This window comes from Apodemus sylvaticus, chromosome 5, assembly GCF_947179515.1.
Source record: "Apodemus sylvaticus chromosome 5, mApoSyl1.1, whole genome shotgun sequence".
NCBI lineage: Eukaryota > Metazoa > Chordata > Mammalia > Rodentia > Muridae > Apodemus > Apodemus sylvaticus.
Genome location: NC_067476.1, coordinates 109,338,946 through 109,357,483, shown reverse-complemented (window position 1 = coordinate 109,357,483; position 18,538 = coordinate 109,338,946). Strand labels below are relative to the sequence as shown.

Genomic DNA, 18,538 nt, shown 5'->3' with positions numbered 1-18,538 from the left:
TTCACTTTACGTCACAGTGTCCCACCCTCCTGAACCCCCTTTTGTCTCCTTTGTTGTGGGATTGAAACCTAACGGTCAGTGAATCCTGGTAAGCATTTACCATCCTAGCATGCTAAATTTTGCTTAGCTCTGGCAGGCATGGTCAGCACAGTGCTTACCTGTCAGGTATTTTGAAGGCAGTACCTTTAGCTAAAGTCCACTTTGTGTGACTGCGTGTGTCTTAAGAATTGATTGATAAATCCTTTACAGTTTCAACTCTGTTACTTTGAATTATTGTACATCAGACATAGAACTTGGCTTGGAAAATGGTGAAGAATGCATAGAGTGTCTGGGAGTATGTTCTGATGAGCAGTTTTTTGAAACTGAAGTTAACCTTGCTCTTTCCCAGCGTCATGTGACAGCGTAGGGATTCTTCATACCTAAGACAGAGGGAAGGAGAAGAGCTTTGCTAAAATTATTTGACTCTGGTCCTCTTTCTGGGATCATAGCCTGCTGAAGAGAAACTAGTTCTCTCTCTCTCTCTCTCTCTCTCTGTGTGTGTGTGTGTGTTAATGTGTCTGACTCCTCCTGTCTCAGATGGCAAGGACTCTCAGAGCCTCAAACTGATCCTTCTTGGATCCATTTCTCCCATCTTATTTTCTGGCAAATGCTGCTATGGCTAGAAGGAATTCTTTTCATTTTATATTTTATTTTATTTTATGTTTATAAACCTTTTATTGATCTTTGTAAATTTCACACCATGCAATCAATCCCAACTCATCCCCCATCCCTTTGTCCCTTTGCATCTACTCTCTGCCCTTGTAACCTTCCTTCCAAAATAAGATAAAATAAAATAAAATAAAATGAAATAAGAATAAAACAATCTTGTTGTGGAAGCTGCAGTGTGTTGCAGTGTGTCCCACAGTCTACCCTTCTGTCCACATAGCTTTACTTGCAAATATTCATTGCCATGAGTCATGGGTCTGGTTTGAGGCCTCTGGCTTCTGCTACTCTATCTATACTGGATCTTTACAGGGACATCCTCCAGATAGCTTGTTGTTGCCCTGTGTCATGGAGATCCTGCAGCTTTGGATCTGCAGGAGGACCAACCCTTTCATAAGCTCTGAAAGTTTATAGATGAGGTAGATGTTGAGGTGTTCCAGCTCCAAGCCTTGGGTCTGGCCTGGGAGGTAGCCTCGACTTCACTACCAGGACCTTGGCAATAGCCCAGGCTGGGACCTCACTGTGGTCTCCTCATATTTGCCACTGTAGCGGTGCCAGTGGAAGGTGCTTGGGTGTCTTTCTTCTGGCCACCATGGGTCTGGGTGACTGAGTCAGGTACTTGGGTGTCTGTTTTTCTTTGGGATCAGGGCAGGTGCTTGAGTGTCTTTCTTTGGGCTGCCCCACAGTGTGGTTGGGGTGGGTACTTGGGTGCCTTTCTTCTGACCTCCTGGGAAGGAATTCTTATGATGTCAGTTCATAAAATTATAGGCTCAGATTCTGTTCTGCACACTGTTCAAAGTCACTGCACACACATATGTTCAAAGAAGACACTGTTCACCCTGACTGGCTGATACACCATATTAGGAAGTGCTTCTCTTTCTGGTGCCAACAATCTTATTTTAGTATCCAGTTTTGGCTACAGAATGGATGACTTTACCAGTTGTCTGGCTTTCTCATTTCAAGCCATGGCCTCTGGCTCTGGTACACAGAATGCGCATAAAAGGACAAGTTAAATTCCAGTCTTCTGGCTCTAGTGAGTGGTTTGTGTAATAAGAAGCTGTAGCTTCATCTTCTGTTTGCTGATCATACACACATGAGTATATGAATATAATACATAAAAAGTATTTTAAATCATACCATATCAATCTTTATGTAACGACTGATTTATATTATTTTAGTTTCATTTTAATTCCTGCAATTTTAATAGAATAGGAAACACTTATGTCCCTAAGTCTAGATCCTTACTTAGCAGTGAAAGAGATGTCTCATCCTTACATTCTCTTATTCTTTTTCTTTCTAAATTGAGTAATAAATAAAATTCAGCTGTCCATCCTTTCATAGAAGGTGGAAAATCTCACACAAGAAATCATACAGCTAGTAACTGGTCAGTTTATATTGGCCAATTAAGGAGACCTATTGTGTTTCACAAAAGACTAACCCACCAATAGGAACTGATTGTTAAGGGAACTGGGTGATAATTTGTTACCTTTTATCCTGCTGAGTGTAATGGTTTGAATGAGAATGGTCCCTATAGGCTGATGCGTTTAGATGCATGGTTGCCAGTTGCTGGAACTGCTTGGGGGATGTTTAGGAGGTGTGGTCTTGATGGAGGAGGAAGTCCCTGGGAGCAGTGACCAAGATACAGTCCACAGAACTCACAACGGTCAACAAGCTGAAGGGCCCAAGTGAGGGACGCCTCAGTCCCACTTGGGAAGAAGATCAAAGCAATCACAAATTGGGAGGTAGGGACCTGGCAGGGAAAGTGGATGGGGGGGCAGTAAGGGGACAGGGGAACAAGATCTGGTTTGGGATTTGGGAAAAGGACTGAAGCCCTGAGGGCCAGCAGAAAGAATGGAAACAGGCAACCTTGGGAGATAGGAGGTTGGGGGGGACCCTCCAGAATGCACCAGAGACCTGGGAGGTGAGAGATTCTCAGGATTCAAAATGGGGGGAACTTAGATGAAATGATAACAGTAGGGAGAGGGAACTTATAGAGCCCACCTCCAGCAGTAAGAGAGGGGAAGGGGGACATCCCACAGTCACAACTCTGACCCATAATTGTGCCTCTCTGAAAGAATTACAAGGATGGAAATGGAGAGGATCCTGAGAAAAAGAAGGTCTGGAGACAGACTCAAAGTAGGGTCCAGCTCAGTGGGAAGACCCAAGGCCTGACACTATTACTGAGGCTATGGAGTGCTCACAAAAACATGACGGCACTCCAGAAGACTCAAAAAGCAGCTGAAAGAGTCAGATGCAGACATTTGTGCCCAACCAATGGACAGAAGCAGCTGACTCCTGTTGTTGAATTAAGGAAGGCTGAAAGAAGCTGAGGAGAAGGGCGACCCTGTAGGAGGACCAGCAGTCTCATTTAATTGGGACCCACGAGATCTCTCAAACACTGGATCACCAATCAGGCAGCATAGACCAGCTGATATGAGGTTCCCAACACACATACAGTAGAGGACTGCGGGGTCTGGGTTCATTCAGAGATGATGCACCTAACCCTCAAGAGACTGGAGGCCCCAGGGAGTTTAGAGGTCAGGTGGGGTGGGGGGGGGTGAGGACATCCATGTGAAGATGGGGGTGGGGAGGAGGTACAGGATGTGGAACAATCAGAGGGTAGATGGGGTTGGGGGGGAATAAAATATTGAGTGCAAAAAATTAATTAATTAATTAAATAATTAAAAAGATTTTTAAAAAGCCATGCCAGTGTGCTTTTTCCGCTTTTTCTGCGTCATGCCTGGATCAGGTGTGAGCTCTAGCACCACGCTTGTCTGCCCACTTCCACGCTCCCTAGCATGATGGTCACGGACTCACCCTCTGAGGCTGTACCCCAATAAACTCTTTTTCCTATAAGTTGCTTTCGTAATGGTGTCTCTTCACAGCACCCCCATACCAGATCACACACAAAAATGAAAAAGGTTAGATTTTCCAACTTGTTTTAGATATTAAAATGGTTATGGTTATGTGTGACCTCAAAGATCTGATGTGTCTGTTTCTGAATGGGATGGTGAGCTGGTTCCAATTCAAGAGAGGCTGATGTGGTAGGACAGGAAAACGAGTTGTGTAGGAGAGGAGGTGGGATGGGGTGGGGTGGGAGAGAGGATGGGGTGGGGGGGAACATCAGTTTTCTGGAGTGCAGGAAGAAAATAATAAAACTTGCTTATTCTTATTTTTTTTTCCCTCGAGACAGGGTTTCTCTGTAGTCCAAGCTGTCCTGGAACTCATTCTGTAGACCAAGCTGGCCTTGAACTCAGAAATCTGCCTGCCTCTGACTCCCAAATGCTGGGATTAAAGGCATGCACCACCATTGCCCGGCTTGCTTAATTTTTTTAACCCCACATTTCCTCCTCCCTTCCTCCCTTCCTTTCTTCCCTTTCTCCTTTTGCTCTTCCCCCTTCTCTCTCTCTCTCTCTCTCTCTCTCTCTCTCTCTCTCTCTCTCTCTCTCTCTCTCTCTCCTCTTGTTCCTGCTCTCTTTCACTTTTATTTCTCACTAAGGTCTTTCTATGAAAACCGTGCTGGCCTCAGACCTGCAGTCATTTCATTTCAGTGTCTGTGTGCTGGGACTGCGACATGCTCTCTCTCTGGGCTGACCTCATCCTGTAGCTGGCGCTACTTTATATGGAAAAGAGATGAAAGGAGACCCATGGGGACTTTGGTCTTAGAGTACGGGAGGCATTTAGTTGGATTAAGATGTAGGAGCTGGAGCTGTGGAATAGCTCACAGCACAGAGGCCTCCCTTCTCTCCAGTGTCACAGGTACTGAGAAGGTTCGGGAGACAGTGGAGAAGGACTTGTCTTAGGAACAAGTATGTGACAGGCACTATGTGATTTGTGGCTTATTTTGGTTCAGTTTGACACACATGAAATTTACATACTAAATCATTCCTTATTCACGTATTCATTACTCTTTTGTGGTGCATTTCACATCGGCTTAATGTTGATTAAAATTCTGAAAAGAAAAAAGGTTATTTTGTTCTTTGTCTCATCACTTTGGTGCTGAGACTTAAGACTGTCAAGTGGTGGGCCCGGCCACATAGTTTACACCTCAGTCACTTCTCTTCCTGTTGTGCTAAGGCCTGCTGCTGCTTTCCTCATCTCTTCTGGTAACTGTAATCGCTGAACTTACAATATTGGCCAGTATTGGGTTTAAAAATGGTGCAGAGGCTATGTTCAACCTACTTTTCATTGTGAAGTATTTCTCATTTTAATCCCCTTAAAGAGATTACTTCTTCCCCTAAGTTGTTTCTGGTCTTCTGTGGTATATGAAGGATAACCATGGCTCTTCTTTTCTAGGTGCCTGAGTTGGGGAATGTGTAAGAGAAAAGGATCATGATTTTTGTCCATCTGGTTCGCTGTAAAAGCCAGGGGGCCCAGACGATGCTATTACAGGACAGCGGAGTTGCAGCATTAAGGATCACAAGGGACTAGCTTGCTCTGGTTGTGAAGACATGATTAAGCATGCTTGGTTCCAGTGCTTAACTGGCAACTCTGATGCAACTTCTGGGAAAATCCTCGAATGACTTAAAGCATGTTAGAAAGGAACCGCATCCTTCTTCAAAAATAACCAGAGCAATAGGTTTGAAGGCTTCACGCATTTCACACAATGCAGGCAAACTGGAGCTGACTTGGAAGCCTCCTCCCTGAGGACCAGCTCTCATAGTATCTAAAAATGCTGCGCAAGCTACCAAGGGAAAAAAAGCAATTAATAGTTCTACCTGACTATAAAGCCCAGGGATCACAGCAGTGACCAGCATAGCCAGTGGTGCAATAGCAGCCCTTACATCTTGGGCATAAACAACAACAATCTAATTGGACTTAAGGACCTCAGTAGGAGGGAATTCATGCCTGGTGCTGTAAACCAGTATAAACCTGTGGCTAGGTTCTCCTGTCCCTAGAGGAGAACCTACTGCTACCACTTCCCCAAACCAGCAAGTTCCAAAATGTATTCTAAAACCTTAAACTTATGTCCACAAAGAAGTGTAGCTTCCATCTCTCATCAAAATATGTCTTTTTGCAGTAGATGGACACCATCAGAGAAACCCTCAACTGGTCAAAATGCAGAGAACTGCATGTGGGGTGCCCAACCTCACTTGAGACATCTGTAGTACAACCATCACACCTAAGACTCAGGGAACATGATGGAAGAGAGGATGAAAACATCATTAGAGCCAGAAGACCAGGCATACACTGAGAGACTGTGCCTTTTATACACGACAGGGAAGCTATATCACGAAACCTCGACAGTATGGCTGCCTAAACAAGACCCACACGATGACAATAGCAGCTGACATGCCAGTGTGGAGGGAAAAAGATCTCACCGTACCCCTCCCCTAGTTAAAGAGCTACAGACAATTAATGGCTGATGAGAGATGAAGACTCTATCTGCTCCAGGGACCTGCTCCCTGATAGGTTATCTAATCCCAAGTGGTCACTCCTAAACACAAGCACATATGAGCAACATTAAGTAGACTCAGCAGGTTGTATTTAAACACACACACACACACACACACACACACACCACACACACACACCACACACCCCAATAATAATCGATAATAAGGAGGAAGAGATAATGAACCTAAGAAGGAGTGGGGTCATAGGAGGAGCTGAAGAGGGAGGAAAGGGTGGGGTGAGATGATGTAATACAGTACCCACGTAAGCAATTCACAGAAATATGTGCAAAAAAAAGATAGTCACAAACTACCAGGTATGCTGGCACACATTTTTAATCCCTGAACCCAGGAAGCAGAGGCAGGTGGATCTCTGGAAGCTGGAGGTCAGCCTGGTTTATATAGCAAGTTCCAGGCTAGCTAGGGCTATACGGTATGGGGTGGTAGTGGGGAAGCATCACAAACTGAAATATTTTGTTTTCTTTTAATTCCACTCAATGAACCGGAATCCCTCAAAAGTGATCCCAAACTGAAAAATTAAAAATCTGCTTCCCATGAAATCGACCAAAGGGTTAACCCTGGCGTTCTCTGCTTCGACATTGAGGATGTTGGGAAAGAAGTGTTGCTACACTGTGCCTTCAACGTTGCCTGTGCTCGATTAGCTTTCATTCCTGAGAGAGCCCAGTTCCCTCTGTGATGTCTCTCCATGGCTGATTGCTTAATCTCTGGGAACACAGGTGGCAACTCCAAAGGTGCTTGCTTCTTCTCCTCAGTCAGCTAGGTGGTTGGCAAGCAGATGCTGTAGCTAGCCGGCTTTCCTCTTGTTGACACCTCTGCCTTGATTTCCACAGAAGAAGCCACCCTCCAGGAGCAGTCTCTTGGGAGCCCCCTTTGGTTCAGCCTGGCTGTGGTAGCAGGTAACTGTGGGAGGAGACGCTCCTCAGGAGATGCTCAGACTCTTTCCAAGGAGGGTCCCCCTCCCACTGGGGAAGCTGCTTTCTTGAAATGACAGCATCCTTTCCTGAGGACTGTTGATTCTTGTTGCTACTCAGAAGCTTCCGGTTGTGGTAAGTGGTCAAGGGTGTGTGTGTGTGTGTGTATGTTGCTTTTTTTTTCTGGGAGTTGAACTTTTCTAGGATGGCACCCTAGAGAGTCATTTTGCTTTCTGTAATTACTGGAGCTTCTAGTCCAGTGCTGCTTTTCCGTGAGTGTGCTCACACAGTGGACACTTGTTTGATCTCTCTGCGTTGCTGGGAAGCTGGGAGAAAGTTAGATCCAGGCTGAGGTGAGTTTGTGAGGGACCATCCCCTGGCTAGGGAGACCAAGTGGCGTTGGCTCGGGACTTACTGACATTTTCTTTCTTCCAAATTCCTGTTTTGGTTTGCTGTTTCCATCTGGATGGTTGATCTTTAGTAAATAAGTGTTGTTTAGTAAAAATGTGTTGTTTTATTATCCTAAAAATAATTTGGGGGGAAATTAGTTGAGGTTAAGAGATAGGACGTTTTCATTTCATTGTGTTTGGAATTCAGGTTTTTATTCTGCAAATGTCTGAAGCGCTGGATGGGGGCAGGGTAAAGAGCATCTGGCTTTAGAGTGTTGGGTAGCAGGTTTCCTCTGCACAGCCTGAGGTCCTGTTTTTTCTGTGGTTAATTCATGTCTCAGATGTACGGTTCGCACTGGCCTGTGTTTCTGAGACTTGAGGGATAGATTTTCAGCGCTAAGGTTTGTTTGAAGAGAAAATTTGATCCTTCATCTGCTTTGTTCATAGACATGAGAGAGTTTCAGGTCTCAGGTTAACGACGGCTGCCTGAAGAAGAAACTGGTGAGGGATGTTATTTGGGGACTGAAGTGTTTCGAGAAAAGAATGAGGAAATAGAGGGGCTCATGTGGGGTGCAAAGGCCTGTGCCTACAAACTGCCCTTCTCTCTGGTGAGGCTACATGCCAGCCTCCACTGGGCAGGAAAACCCAGGGGGTTTTGCTCGGACTTATTTACTCATGCATTTTGTATAATCTGATACTGTATAAATGAATCTTTCAAAATAGAGCAGGTGATAGTTTGTGCCCTTGGGAGATTGTGTGTGAGTGTCTGCTTGAGCGCAGGAGTGTTTTGTTCATGTACAGTCACACAGAAAGGCTCATTAGCAGACAATACTTGAAATAAAACATCTTTCCCTCTCCTTTTTCTTTTACTTCTCTCTTTCCTACCCCCTGCCTCCCATTTTGAGACAGAATATTACTGTGTAACCTCAGGTGGCCTGGAAGTTGCTATGTGGTCCAAGCTGGCCTTGAACTCACAGAACTCATAGAAATTCACCTGTCCTGCCCTGTGCCTAGGCCACCTTTCCTCCCTCCCTCCCTCCCTCCCTCCCTCCCTCCCTCCCTCCCTCCCTCCCTCCCTCCCTCCCTCCCTCCTTCTCCTCTAGTCTCAGCTTCTGAAATCAACTGCACATCCCCGCACTCCTGTGTAGCACACTTCTTCTGTTGAAGACTTTCCCCTGGGAGGCTAGCACAGAAAACAGCAGTTTTTTAGTTGTCTTCAGTCTTTTCCATGTCAGTAAAAACACATTTGTAAGTGAGTATTAGACGTTCTCAGTGCTCTGTTTCCCCAGAAGCGTGTTTCTTCCTTACTCTGGCCCCTTCTCTTTCCCTCTTCTTTACTCCCTTGAGTGCGGTTTGCTGAGCGCCTCTCCTGGCTGGGCCCTTCCTGGACCAGTCTTTGAAGGGCGAGTCCTCCCTTCGCGCTATCATTGCTCTTTGATGGGCTCATTCTCCTCAGCTCCTGGCCTGTCCCCTGGTTCTTCCCCAGTGAGGCCATTCACCCCCAGGGCTCCAGCTTTTGCTCACACGCCTACCATTCCACACCTACACATTTGTCTACTCTACTTGGCTTTGGAGATGATCAAGAGGCTAATGCAATCAGATTGGATTTATCACTGTCCTTTTCTATTTCTGATTCTACCATTCCCGTGTCCTCCTCTTCCTTGACCACTGCCATCATAGGCAATGTCATCTCCATCCCCTTAGTGTTCAAACCCTAAGGCCCCATCACCCCGGCCCTCTTGGTTCAGACCCCAGCATAAGGATCACAGAGACAGTGGCGAACTAGCCACAGAGACACTGCTCTGCTTTGCCATTTTCGTCATCCTCAAAACTCTTCCCATGTGGTCTCTGTTGTGACAGCGATCTTTCTAGCATTTGGGCATGGATGACAGGTGAAGAGGACCCAGGTTCAGTTCCCAGCACCCACAGGACAGCTTACAACTATCTGAAATTCCAGTTCCAGGAATCTGATTCCCTCTCCTGGCCTTCATAGACACCAGGCAGGCACGTGGTGCACGTGCATATATCCATGGGAATACTCACACACTGAATTTAAAGAAAATACTAAAAATAAAAAAAAAATCCATACAGCAGACTGGCTCAGGAGACTTAGAGACCAGTAACAGTGGCGAGGTGGGCAGAGTTTACTCATTCCATTCTTACAGATCTTCCCTGTAGTTCTTGACCATTGCAATAATGGGGACAATGGTGGCTCATTCTTTAGCATTCTGGTGAAGACTGAATGAGATAACACAAGCTGAGGGCTCAGCCTTGGACTCAGTGTGTGTGTGTGTGTGTGTGTGTCTGTGTGTGTGATATACATCAGTTCACTATGCATTCTGTTTATATTATATTAAGCATGCAGCCATTACCAAACCATAAGACATTTAATTCTCTCTTCCTCCTGTTGCTTGCCTGTGTTCTTCCCCTGGCCTGCCAGCTTCCTGTTCTCTTTCCTTCCTCTCCTAGCCTGTCCTGCACTGCTTTCCTGCCCCTCCTCTCTCTTCCAGACACGCCTCCCCTGCCTCTGCCATCTTCCTTCTCTGTATCAGTTCCCTATTTGGAGTCTGGCTCCCCACATTTGATCTTGCTGACCCCTAATCCAGTTCTCCTTCCGCCATCTGTGAACTCAACCCGTCAGCTTGGGCTGGTCAGGAAAGAGACAAGGATAAAGTCCTTAGAAGCTCACAGACTGGAGGGGGGGGAAGAACAGGTGGACCCACAGAAGGATCTTGGGAATAGCGAATACAGAGATGATGGAGACAAAAAAATAAAGATAAACATTGTATAAGAGAATAACTTGCTGTTGAGGCTTGGTGATTAGCCATCATTTTACACACACACACACACACACACACACACACACACACACAGAGAGAGAGAGAGAGAAAGAGAGAGAGAGAGAGAGAGAGAGAGAGAGAGAGAGAGAGAGAGGTTCACTTCTATGTACACTGTGTGAAATCTATGTGCACTGTAATTGCAGAAAACTGCCACTGAAACCGAATGTGAAAGATATACCACCTTGGCTTTCCCCTTTCTCTTTTTCTGATTTCATTTCCTGTGGTTAAGATTCATTAGGATCTCCATTGTACAGAGTTGTAGAGGCTCGAAGGGCCTGCCCCTGAGCTGGCAGGTAAGGTTGACTACAGCTTGATGGTTTCCATGTTCATGGGAAACAGGATCTATGAGAGTTTTGCTTCTCAGCTCTGAAAGCCTGGGGCCTGAGGAAGACAAGGGTCAGTGAGTGAGGAAGAACAGGCTGTTCTTTCTCTAGTCTTCCAATGTCAGGCCTTACTGCGTACTGCTTACTGCAAGTGGGGTTTCAAGGTTTACCCAAGCACACATCTGGGAAGCAAACAGACTAAGGAGCAATAGGAAGAAAACCTAGGGAACAATAGTGGAGATTGAGAGATGTGTAAGAAGAGGGGAGGGGCACGAGGGGGGAGGGGCATAAGGGGGGTGGGGAAGTAGTCTGGAGAAGAGGAAGTGGGAGGGGCATGGGAAGGAGTGGGCTCGAGAGGAGGAAGTGGGAGGGGCACTCATCTGTGGAGAGCCCCAGGCGCGTTAACAATGCAATAGCTGGAGGAAGCCACTACTTGTAACCGAATCAGAGACTGAATCTTAGGGAATACAGGCTGCTCAAAACAACATTTCCTTAGCACATCTAGGTTGGTCAGTACCAAAGCTTACAGAGATTCACCTTAGGAACTCTCTCTATAAAGGAGGAAACTTTCCCTCTGTACAGGAGGGAAAGCAGGAGTTCCAGACATCAGAGGGGAAGCTGCTAACTACCCCTGCCTCCTAGTACCGAACAGCTTGGCAGCCTATTGTCTTGTGGAGTTTGGACAGCACTTTAATAAAATACCAGAAACATATATCTTTCTGAGGCAGACAAACACTAGTTCAGGACATGTATGACACACAGCAAGAATGACAGTTTACTAGTTTAAAACATGTTAAACAGCCATTGAGAGGACCAGATGTTCACTTTAGCATGATGGTGTGTTCTTTCCCTGAAGGCTTCTGTGGGAAAGCAATTTATTACCAGCAGGTTGCTTGGTGAGTGTAGAATTGGAGCAGGGGGAATTGTCTGTAATAACCTAATTGCTGGGTGGACTCCAGTCATTAGAGGGAATTTCCAGTTTAATCCTTAGCTTAAGGTGTGGACTCACCTGTACCCAGCTGTGCCCACTTTCACCTTGAGGAGAGACCTCTTGGCCGGGTGGCTATATGGGCAAGGGTCCTTTTCCCACCCAGCTGCGTTCCTAGGTGTCTGGTTTAGTTATTATTTCAGTCGTGAACTCTGCATCAGTTGGCATCCACCTTTGATTTTTTTTTTTTCAGGACAGTTATTTTTGTGAGCAAGATTCAAATCCTTAACTTGAAATGGAAAACAAAACAAAAAAATAGAAAAAAAAGAAAGGACTAGAGCACAGCTTAGTGTAAAACAAATAAACAAACAACCATGTGTGTCAAGGAAAGAAAATCTTTTTGGAAGTACAACTGAGGTTTGCTTTTTTAAAAAAATATACTTTCTTAATTTTAAATGAACATATGCATACATGTGTGTGTGTATGTGCTTGTTGACTTTCTTCTGTATTTTCACACCTCTTTCACACACACACACACATATATGTATATATACATATATTTACCTACTGATATCATCCATCTATGATCTCTCTATCTCCTATTTATCTAAATTATCTGTCAATATTAGTCTTCTATCTACTTATGTATGTCTATTAATCATCTAAATATCTCTATTTATAGATCGTCTGCTTACCTACTGATATCTATTGGGGTATTATATCAATTTCTATCTATCTACCATCTATTTATCTATTTATCAATCATATTTAACTAGAACTTCTATAGGTGGGAGCCACTTTATTGATCCTTTGTGTGAGATGAAGCCAAGGGTAAGATATGATTTATCCTATGGTAAAAGATTATTTTTTACCATTTTATATGATTTGTGGTATTTTTAAGAAGTGGGAGGACATAGTCATGTGACTCTCATCTACTTAGTACATATATGTGGATGGATTTCAGAATCTCAAGTTCTTACTTTTAGGGCTAGAGTTTATTTCTCACAAACTTCTGTCACCCAATTGTGTTTACTGTATTTCCTTAGACCTCTAGTGACCTAGTGTTCAACAAGAGATGATTTTCTCTTTACTTTGACACCTTTCTGGGTGGAGCAGGTGCCATGCAGGGTATTTTGGAGAGTTGTTGAATGTGCAAGACTGAAAACGCCCAGGGATGGCTTGGTGGGTAAAGTACTTTCTGTGTAGGCATGGGGCCATGAGTATGGAGCCTTAGAACTTGTGGAGAGCCTTGGTGTGGCAGCATGTGTTGGTAACCTGGTGTTCCTATAGGAAGACAGGAAGTGATGGCAGAAGACTCTCTGGAAGTGTGCAGGCTAGCTAGCTTGGCTTATGTAGTGGTGGATAAGGGACCTTGTGTTTTTCAAGGTGGAAGACCAGGTCCAACATCAGAGGTTGCCTTCTGATATCCACATGTGCACCGAGGTACAGTCTCACACTCATGTGCATGAACATATGCACACATGCATGTGCACACACACACACACTTAAAAAAAAGAAGGAGGCTATTGCATCTCTCCTTTCTGTACACTGCTATCTCCTATCTCCTAAACACCCTAAACCCAGATGAGGACAAGCATCTAAGGATGGGCACATTTTGGTGAGGAATAGGAGGAGTATTCTAAGAATTGTAATATAGTATTGAAGGAAATTTCATTTTCTTCAAGTTTGACTGATGTCTGCTCCACTGTGATCTCAGTCTTTCACAAACTGTGCCTGCTTGGGCACTGTTCCAAGGGAAGGATTGGATTGGTGGAGACAGAGGCTTAAGAGTGGATTCTTTCTGTTTTTGCTATAATGTTGTTTTAGCGATTAAAGTCCTTGAGTCGGATACTACTGAGGAAAAAGTTTCTAGAAATCATTCAGCAGTTTAATTCACGCAGCAAGGGTGATGTCACACTCTGAGTTATGGAGTAGAGAGTATTTCTATAAAAGTAAAAATGCTTAAAGTTGAAATGGATTTATTCATTATCTTCAAAATAAATGACTTCAAGACACTTGGCAAGGAGACAGTGAGAAGTCGAAAGTGAAGGCATAAGGCTGCTAGGGAATCAGGAAAGTCTGAGAGGGATATGGTGTTCTTTTAAGCCTCATCTTATGGGAATTTTGCAAATGAGAAGAACTTGCAGGGAGATGTAAAATAAGAGAAGAGAAAAGCTGCAGGGCTCTTCTACCATCGCTCCCTTCGATGTTGTTTTAGCTTCTTCCTCAACACTGGTTATCAGTTAGCACCACTCTCTCAGCAGCTAACAAACCAACAAGGGATTTTGGTCCTCTGAAAACAGAACTTGTCGGTTTAGTCTCCAGGGACAATTTTCATGTCCTAACAAGTTGGCTTAGACTCCTTGATTAGTAGTTCTCTTCTGGCCAGATGGGGCACCAGGAGCACCAGATGTCATCCTCACAGGCATTATGTGTTCTCCCTCCCGACGCCATTTAATGTCTGCTCTGGCTCCTTTTGGTGACTATCTTGTGAAACAAAGAAGTGACGAAAAGATGTATGCGGTGGAAATACCTGTAATCCTAGCAACCAGGAAGTTGAGGCAGGAGGATTGCTGTGAGTTTGAGGCTAGTCTGGGATATATATAGCAAGTGCCAGACCTGAGATCCTGCATCAAAACAAACAAACAAACAAACAAACAAACAAAAATAATGAAACCAGGAAAAAGTCCAGTGGGTGAGGATGGCTTTGCCTATGGTATTTTTTCAGAGGAAAGACTTACATAAAAAAAAAATCCTTTGTATTCTATTAGAAACTGATTGCTTCTGGAGTAGAGATAGTCATTTAGTTATGTAATTTTAGCTATGTACCCATCGGTGAGACCACCAGGCTGAAACAGACAGTTCCAAACCCACGGTGACATAAATGCTGCTCCTGGTTAAAATCAGAGAGTCTCAAAACAAAAAGAGTGGCATGACTGTGGGAAAGAGACCTGGGCGGGGGGAAGGGAAAGTTGGGGTGACCAAGTGCAGTACATACATGTTTATAATTGTCAAAGAACAAATTTAACCGACAAGAACACTCCTGAGAATCTTTTTTTTAGCTGGAGTGCCTGAGATCTTCCTCCAAGTTCTGGCCACTCCTCCCTTCTTTCCCATGCTTTTCAACTTGCTATGACACCAAATGCACTCATCCTGTTTGCTCCTAATCTGCATTAAGGGTGTTTAGGATATAGCCATATACAAAAGGATAGAGGCTAGCAAGAGAGATGAAATCCCCCCACCCCCAGGAGCCTCAAATCAGGAGTGATAGGTCAAAGCCACTCTGGTGCTTGAGTCCTAGAAAGAATAATTGCTAAAAGAGGAGGGCCTTTCAGCACATGCAGGTCCACGCCCCATTTCTTAGAGAAAAGAAAGCATCATTTATTCATGCTCAATAAACACATGGAGTAGCACTCTAGGCCAGGCATGTGTCAGATGTCAGGAAGAAAACCATGGGCCAGATGAGGAGGTTCCCATGCCACTGGAGCTTGGGAAGTCATGAGAAGGCCAATGCCACAGACAACTACAGTCCAGAGTGTCATTGGCTCTGAGACGGACAGTACCAGGTTTTGTGGAACACACCGGAAGTGGCTCGTGGAGGAAGTGCCATAAGAGTTAATATGTGAGTTGAAGAGGGTGGGGCCATGGTAACATGACTATAAATATAGAGAAGAGGACTCACGACGGTCCTCAGATGGAAAAAGCTAAGCTGGGCATCTCTGGAGTGCAGACACAAGGAGTGAAAAGAGGATTGTGGGAAGTGAAGGAAGGAGGGAGAAACCAGGTAAGACGCAGGAGCAAAAACAAAATGGTAGAGGTCTTAGCTGATATGTTAAACTTTTCTTCCCTAAGGCTAATGTGAGGTCTTCTGGGTTTCTTAGCAGCGTCTTGACCTGATGCCAGTCCCCTCTAATGAGGCTGTCTGTAGTTTTGATGTGGATATACTGGTCTATAATGTCCCAAGTCTGGACCAAGTCAGGCCTATGAGGATAAGCACATAGGAAAACTGATCTACGGTCAGCTGTAATGTCCTAGATGACACCTTCTGTCTAGGCAGGGATGGGTAGAGAGGAGGCTTTGGAGGGATGGGATGGGCAATCTTGGAACTGATGGCATGGACACTGTACAGGAGGGAACAGGGGAGTTTCTAAAGGGTTATGATTACTCCTGCTTCTAGGAACACATGGCAGCAATAACCATTCGTGCTTAGACTCATCCGTTTTACTAATCTGGGCACTAGGAAAGCCTAGGTTCCTACTGTCAGTGCCTCTTTTAGCCAGGCACCCCCCCAGGGAGGCAACAGGGAGACAGATGGACGGTTTCCGGTGTTTTGGATACCAAGGGATCTGTATTAGAACCATGGGGATTGATCAATTTCCTTTTAAACGTCTTTTCTTGTGACAGCTAAGCCAAATGTACTGTTCTTCCTCTTATTTGGCGTCTGTGCAGCTGACCACACAGCGCTTCTTTCAGTACACTCCATACATTCTGCACGACCTTCTCCGAGTAGGAAGCAGATCCATCGCTCCTCTTTCTAACCCACGGAGCACGGCCAATTCCTTACGCCTGCTGGCTTGGCCACTTGTTTACTAAGCTTCATGTGCATATCTCCATGGGTTGTGAATGTTGCGTGTAATCTGTTTGTGCATTTGCCCATTTTAGACCCTTGATAGGGTCTAGCTCATAAAAAACTAGGCCACACACAGGAAAAAAAAAGATAATAATGGTGTTATTTTAGTGTGTTGGGTAGCAACCAAGAGAAGGACATATATATGGATAAGTGAGTAGAAAATTTGGGGTTGTGGTGAGCTGCAGCCTGGTAACAATTCCCTGTTATATATAATAGCTCCCACATCTAGGAGCAGTTATCAGCTCAGGCTGTGGGGAGGGTCTAGCACATTCCAGCAAAAGACAGATGCTTGTATAATCCTAAGATATTCTAATTTCTAGTGTTTGGGATGAGTTAGAAAAGTTGATTAAAATTGTATGCCAAATCCAGTGCTCATGTATGGGCTAGCCTGGGGTTGCCATAAAGCCTTCACTGGGAAGTTAAATTTTACTATGATGTAACATAGTCTGCTGAGAAAAACTGGCAATAGACGAGTTGACAGGACTGAGAACATGCTGTGAACTTTGGTGACCAGACACTAATAATTCTGGATACCAAGATGAAGACCCAAAGACAGATCCATCGTGAACAATCCACTTTTATGGGCTGTTTTAGTGAAGCAGAGGGTGTCACATGGCCCTTTGATTGGACAGAAAGGGTCTGAGCCAATGAAAGATGATGAAGTAGAGGATACCCACAAGACCTATCTGTCCAGATTCTTCTTGGCATTTTTCCCACTGGGGTACGGAAGTGGACATTTTAAACAATGGGGGAGAGAGGTCTTAGGACCTATAATCAAAAAATATGCCAGAGAACTTCTTCATGAAGAATATGCAGAAATATGGGTGGGGTGTTTCTGGAGAGTGATTTAGCTTTTATGGCTACCTTTGAGGGAAAGGGGCTCTGTGTTCTATGACCTGCCTTAGGGAGGAGGCTTCTGGGACTTCTTTGAGCTGCAGGGAAGAGGAGAGCTCAGAGAGCAGAGGGAGGCCAGAGACAAGTGCTGCTTCAAGGAGTTCACTTTGAAGTGTGGTTTTTCTGAGCCTTAGCCTCAGTATATTTGTGATACAAACATGCATTTTCATGGCACAGAAATATTATTATCTGGTTAGATCTAAGCATTTTAATCTAGACTTATTGATTTTTATTATGCCAGCAATTTGTCATCTAAATGTGTGTAGAAAGACCATTGAAGAGGGTTAATATAAAGATATTGAGCATCTTTCAAAGACTAATGTGTGTCTCTCTTTCTCTTCCTCTCTCTTTAAAATGTAGGCCAACACTCATGACATGGTGAAAACTCAGGGTGATGATGTTCTGCAATAAGAAGAAGCTACTTGGTAAGGCTTCAATTCCTGATGACACAAAGCAATAGGAACTATGATCTTATCTAATGCTAGACATTTGATTCATTCAGAAAACATAAGTTAAGAAAAGTTTCGACAATTGTGTATACCCACGTACCTCCCGAGGGCGTGTGAAACAAAATCCAGAGGTTTCTAGGGTCTTACTAAGTTCCTTTGTGTGCTGCTGTGGCTGCTCTCTGGGAATCCCCAGCTGCCTTCTGATCGCAGTCAATTTGCTTTTGTTTATTTTAAGGTAAATAGAAATGACACAATGTAGCTCATACTCTTTCATCGAGATTCTTCCACTCAGTGAAAAGGTGTTGCTGTCAATCTGTGTGGTTGTGTCAGTTTGTGTTGTTGTGCATCTCTGTGTGGTTGTATCTCTGTGTGGTTGTATCTCTGTGTGGTTGTGACTATGTGGTTTTGTCTCTGTGAGATTGGGTCAATCTGTGGGTTGTTTCTTAATTTTTCACTTCAAAGTGGTGTTTTGTTGCACGAATACGTGAACACTCAGAACTGGTTGAGGTAGCAGAAACACACTTTTGGGGGGTTGGGGATTTAGCTCAGTGGTAGAGCGCTTGCCTAGCGAGTGCAAGGCCCTGGGTTCGGTCCTCAGCTCTGTTAAAAAAAAAAAAAGAAACACTTTTTTGTTTGTTCGTTTTAGTAATCAGTCTCCTGAAAATAGGCTAAATATATTTTATTTGAGGTATTTGGGACCAGAAGTACTTCTGGGTTTAGCTTTTGTATTGTTTTAGTTTTTAAATTTGGGAATCTTTGCATAGACCTTTTCTGATTGAGTACTACTACCCTGGAAATGCAAAATCTGAAATTCTCCAGAGATTTCAAACTTTTAAATATCATGTCAATGTTAAAAAATGTTTGAGACTTTAGACCCTTTTGTGCTTCAGAATTTTAGAGTCGGGGGGGGGGGGGTCCCACTTGCAGTAGAAAGAGTGTTCAGTTTCAGAGAGTGTCCTGGTCAGGGTTCTGCTGCTGTGACGAGATACCATGCCCATGGCAATCTTACAGGGCAAGCATTTAACTGAGGCTTGCCTCAGAGGCTTGGTCCATTATCA

At 44.4% G+C, this 18,538-nt stretch overlaps 1 protein-coding gene across 5 annotated transcripts in view; it reads left to right on the top strand.

Moving 5' to 3' along the window:
- The first annotated feature begins 6,752 nt into the window (after positions 1 to 6,752).
- Atp8b4 (ATPase phospholipid transporting 8B4 (putative)) overlaps positions 6,753 to 18,538 on the top strand; it is a 192,172-nt gene continuing 180,386 nt past the window's right edge. For 2 of the 5 annotated variants that reach the window (XM_052183505.1, XM_052183500.1), the window contains exons 1-3: positions 6,753 to 6,847; positions 6,947 to 7,162; positions 17,392 to 17,456. In XM_052183505.1, coding sequence (XP_052039465.1) covers positions 17,426 to 17,456 — 31 coding nt within the window. In that variant the 5' untranslated portion in view covers positions 6,753 to 6,847; positions 6,947 to 7,162; positions 17,392 to 17,425. Of the gene's footprint in view, positions 6,848 to 6,946; positions 7,163 to 7,213; positions 7,381 to 10,504; positions 10,550 to 15,194; positions 15,292 to 17,391; positions 17,457 to 18,538 lie in introns of those variants that run through there. The other 3 variants (XM_052183502.1, XM_052183504.1, XM_052183501.1) reach the window with 3 other exon arrangements.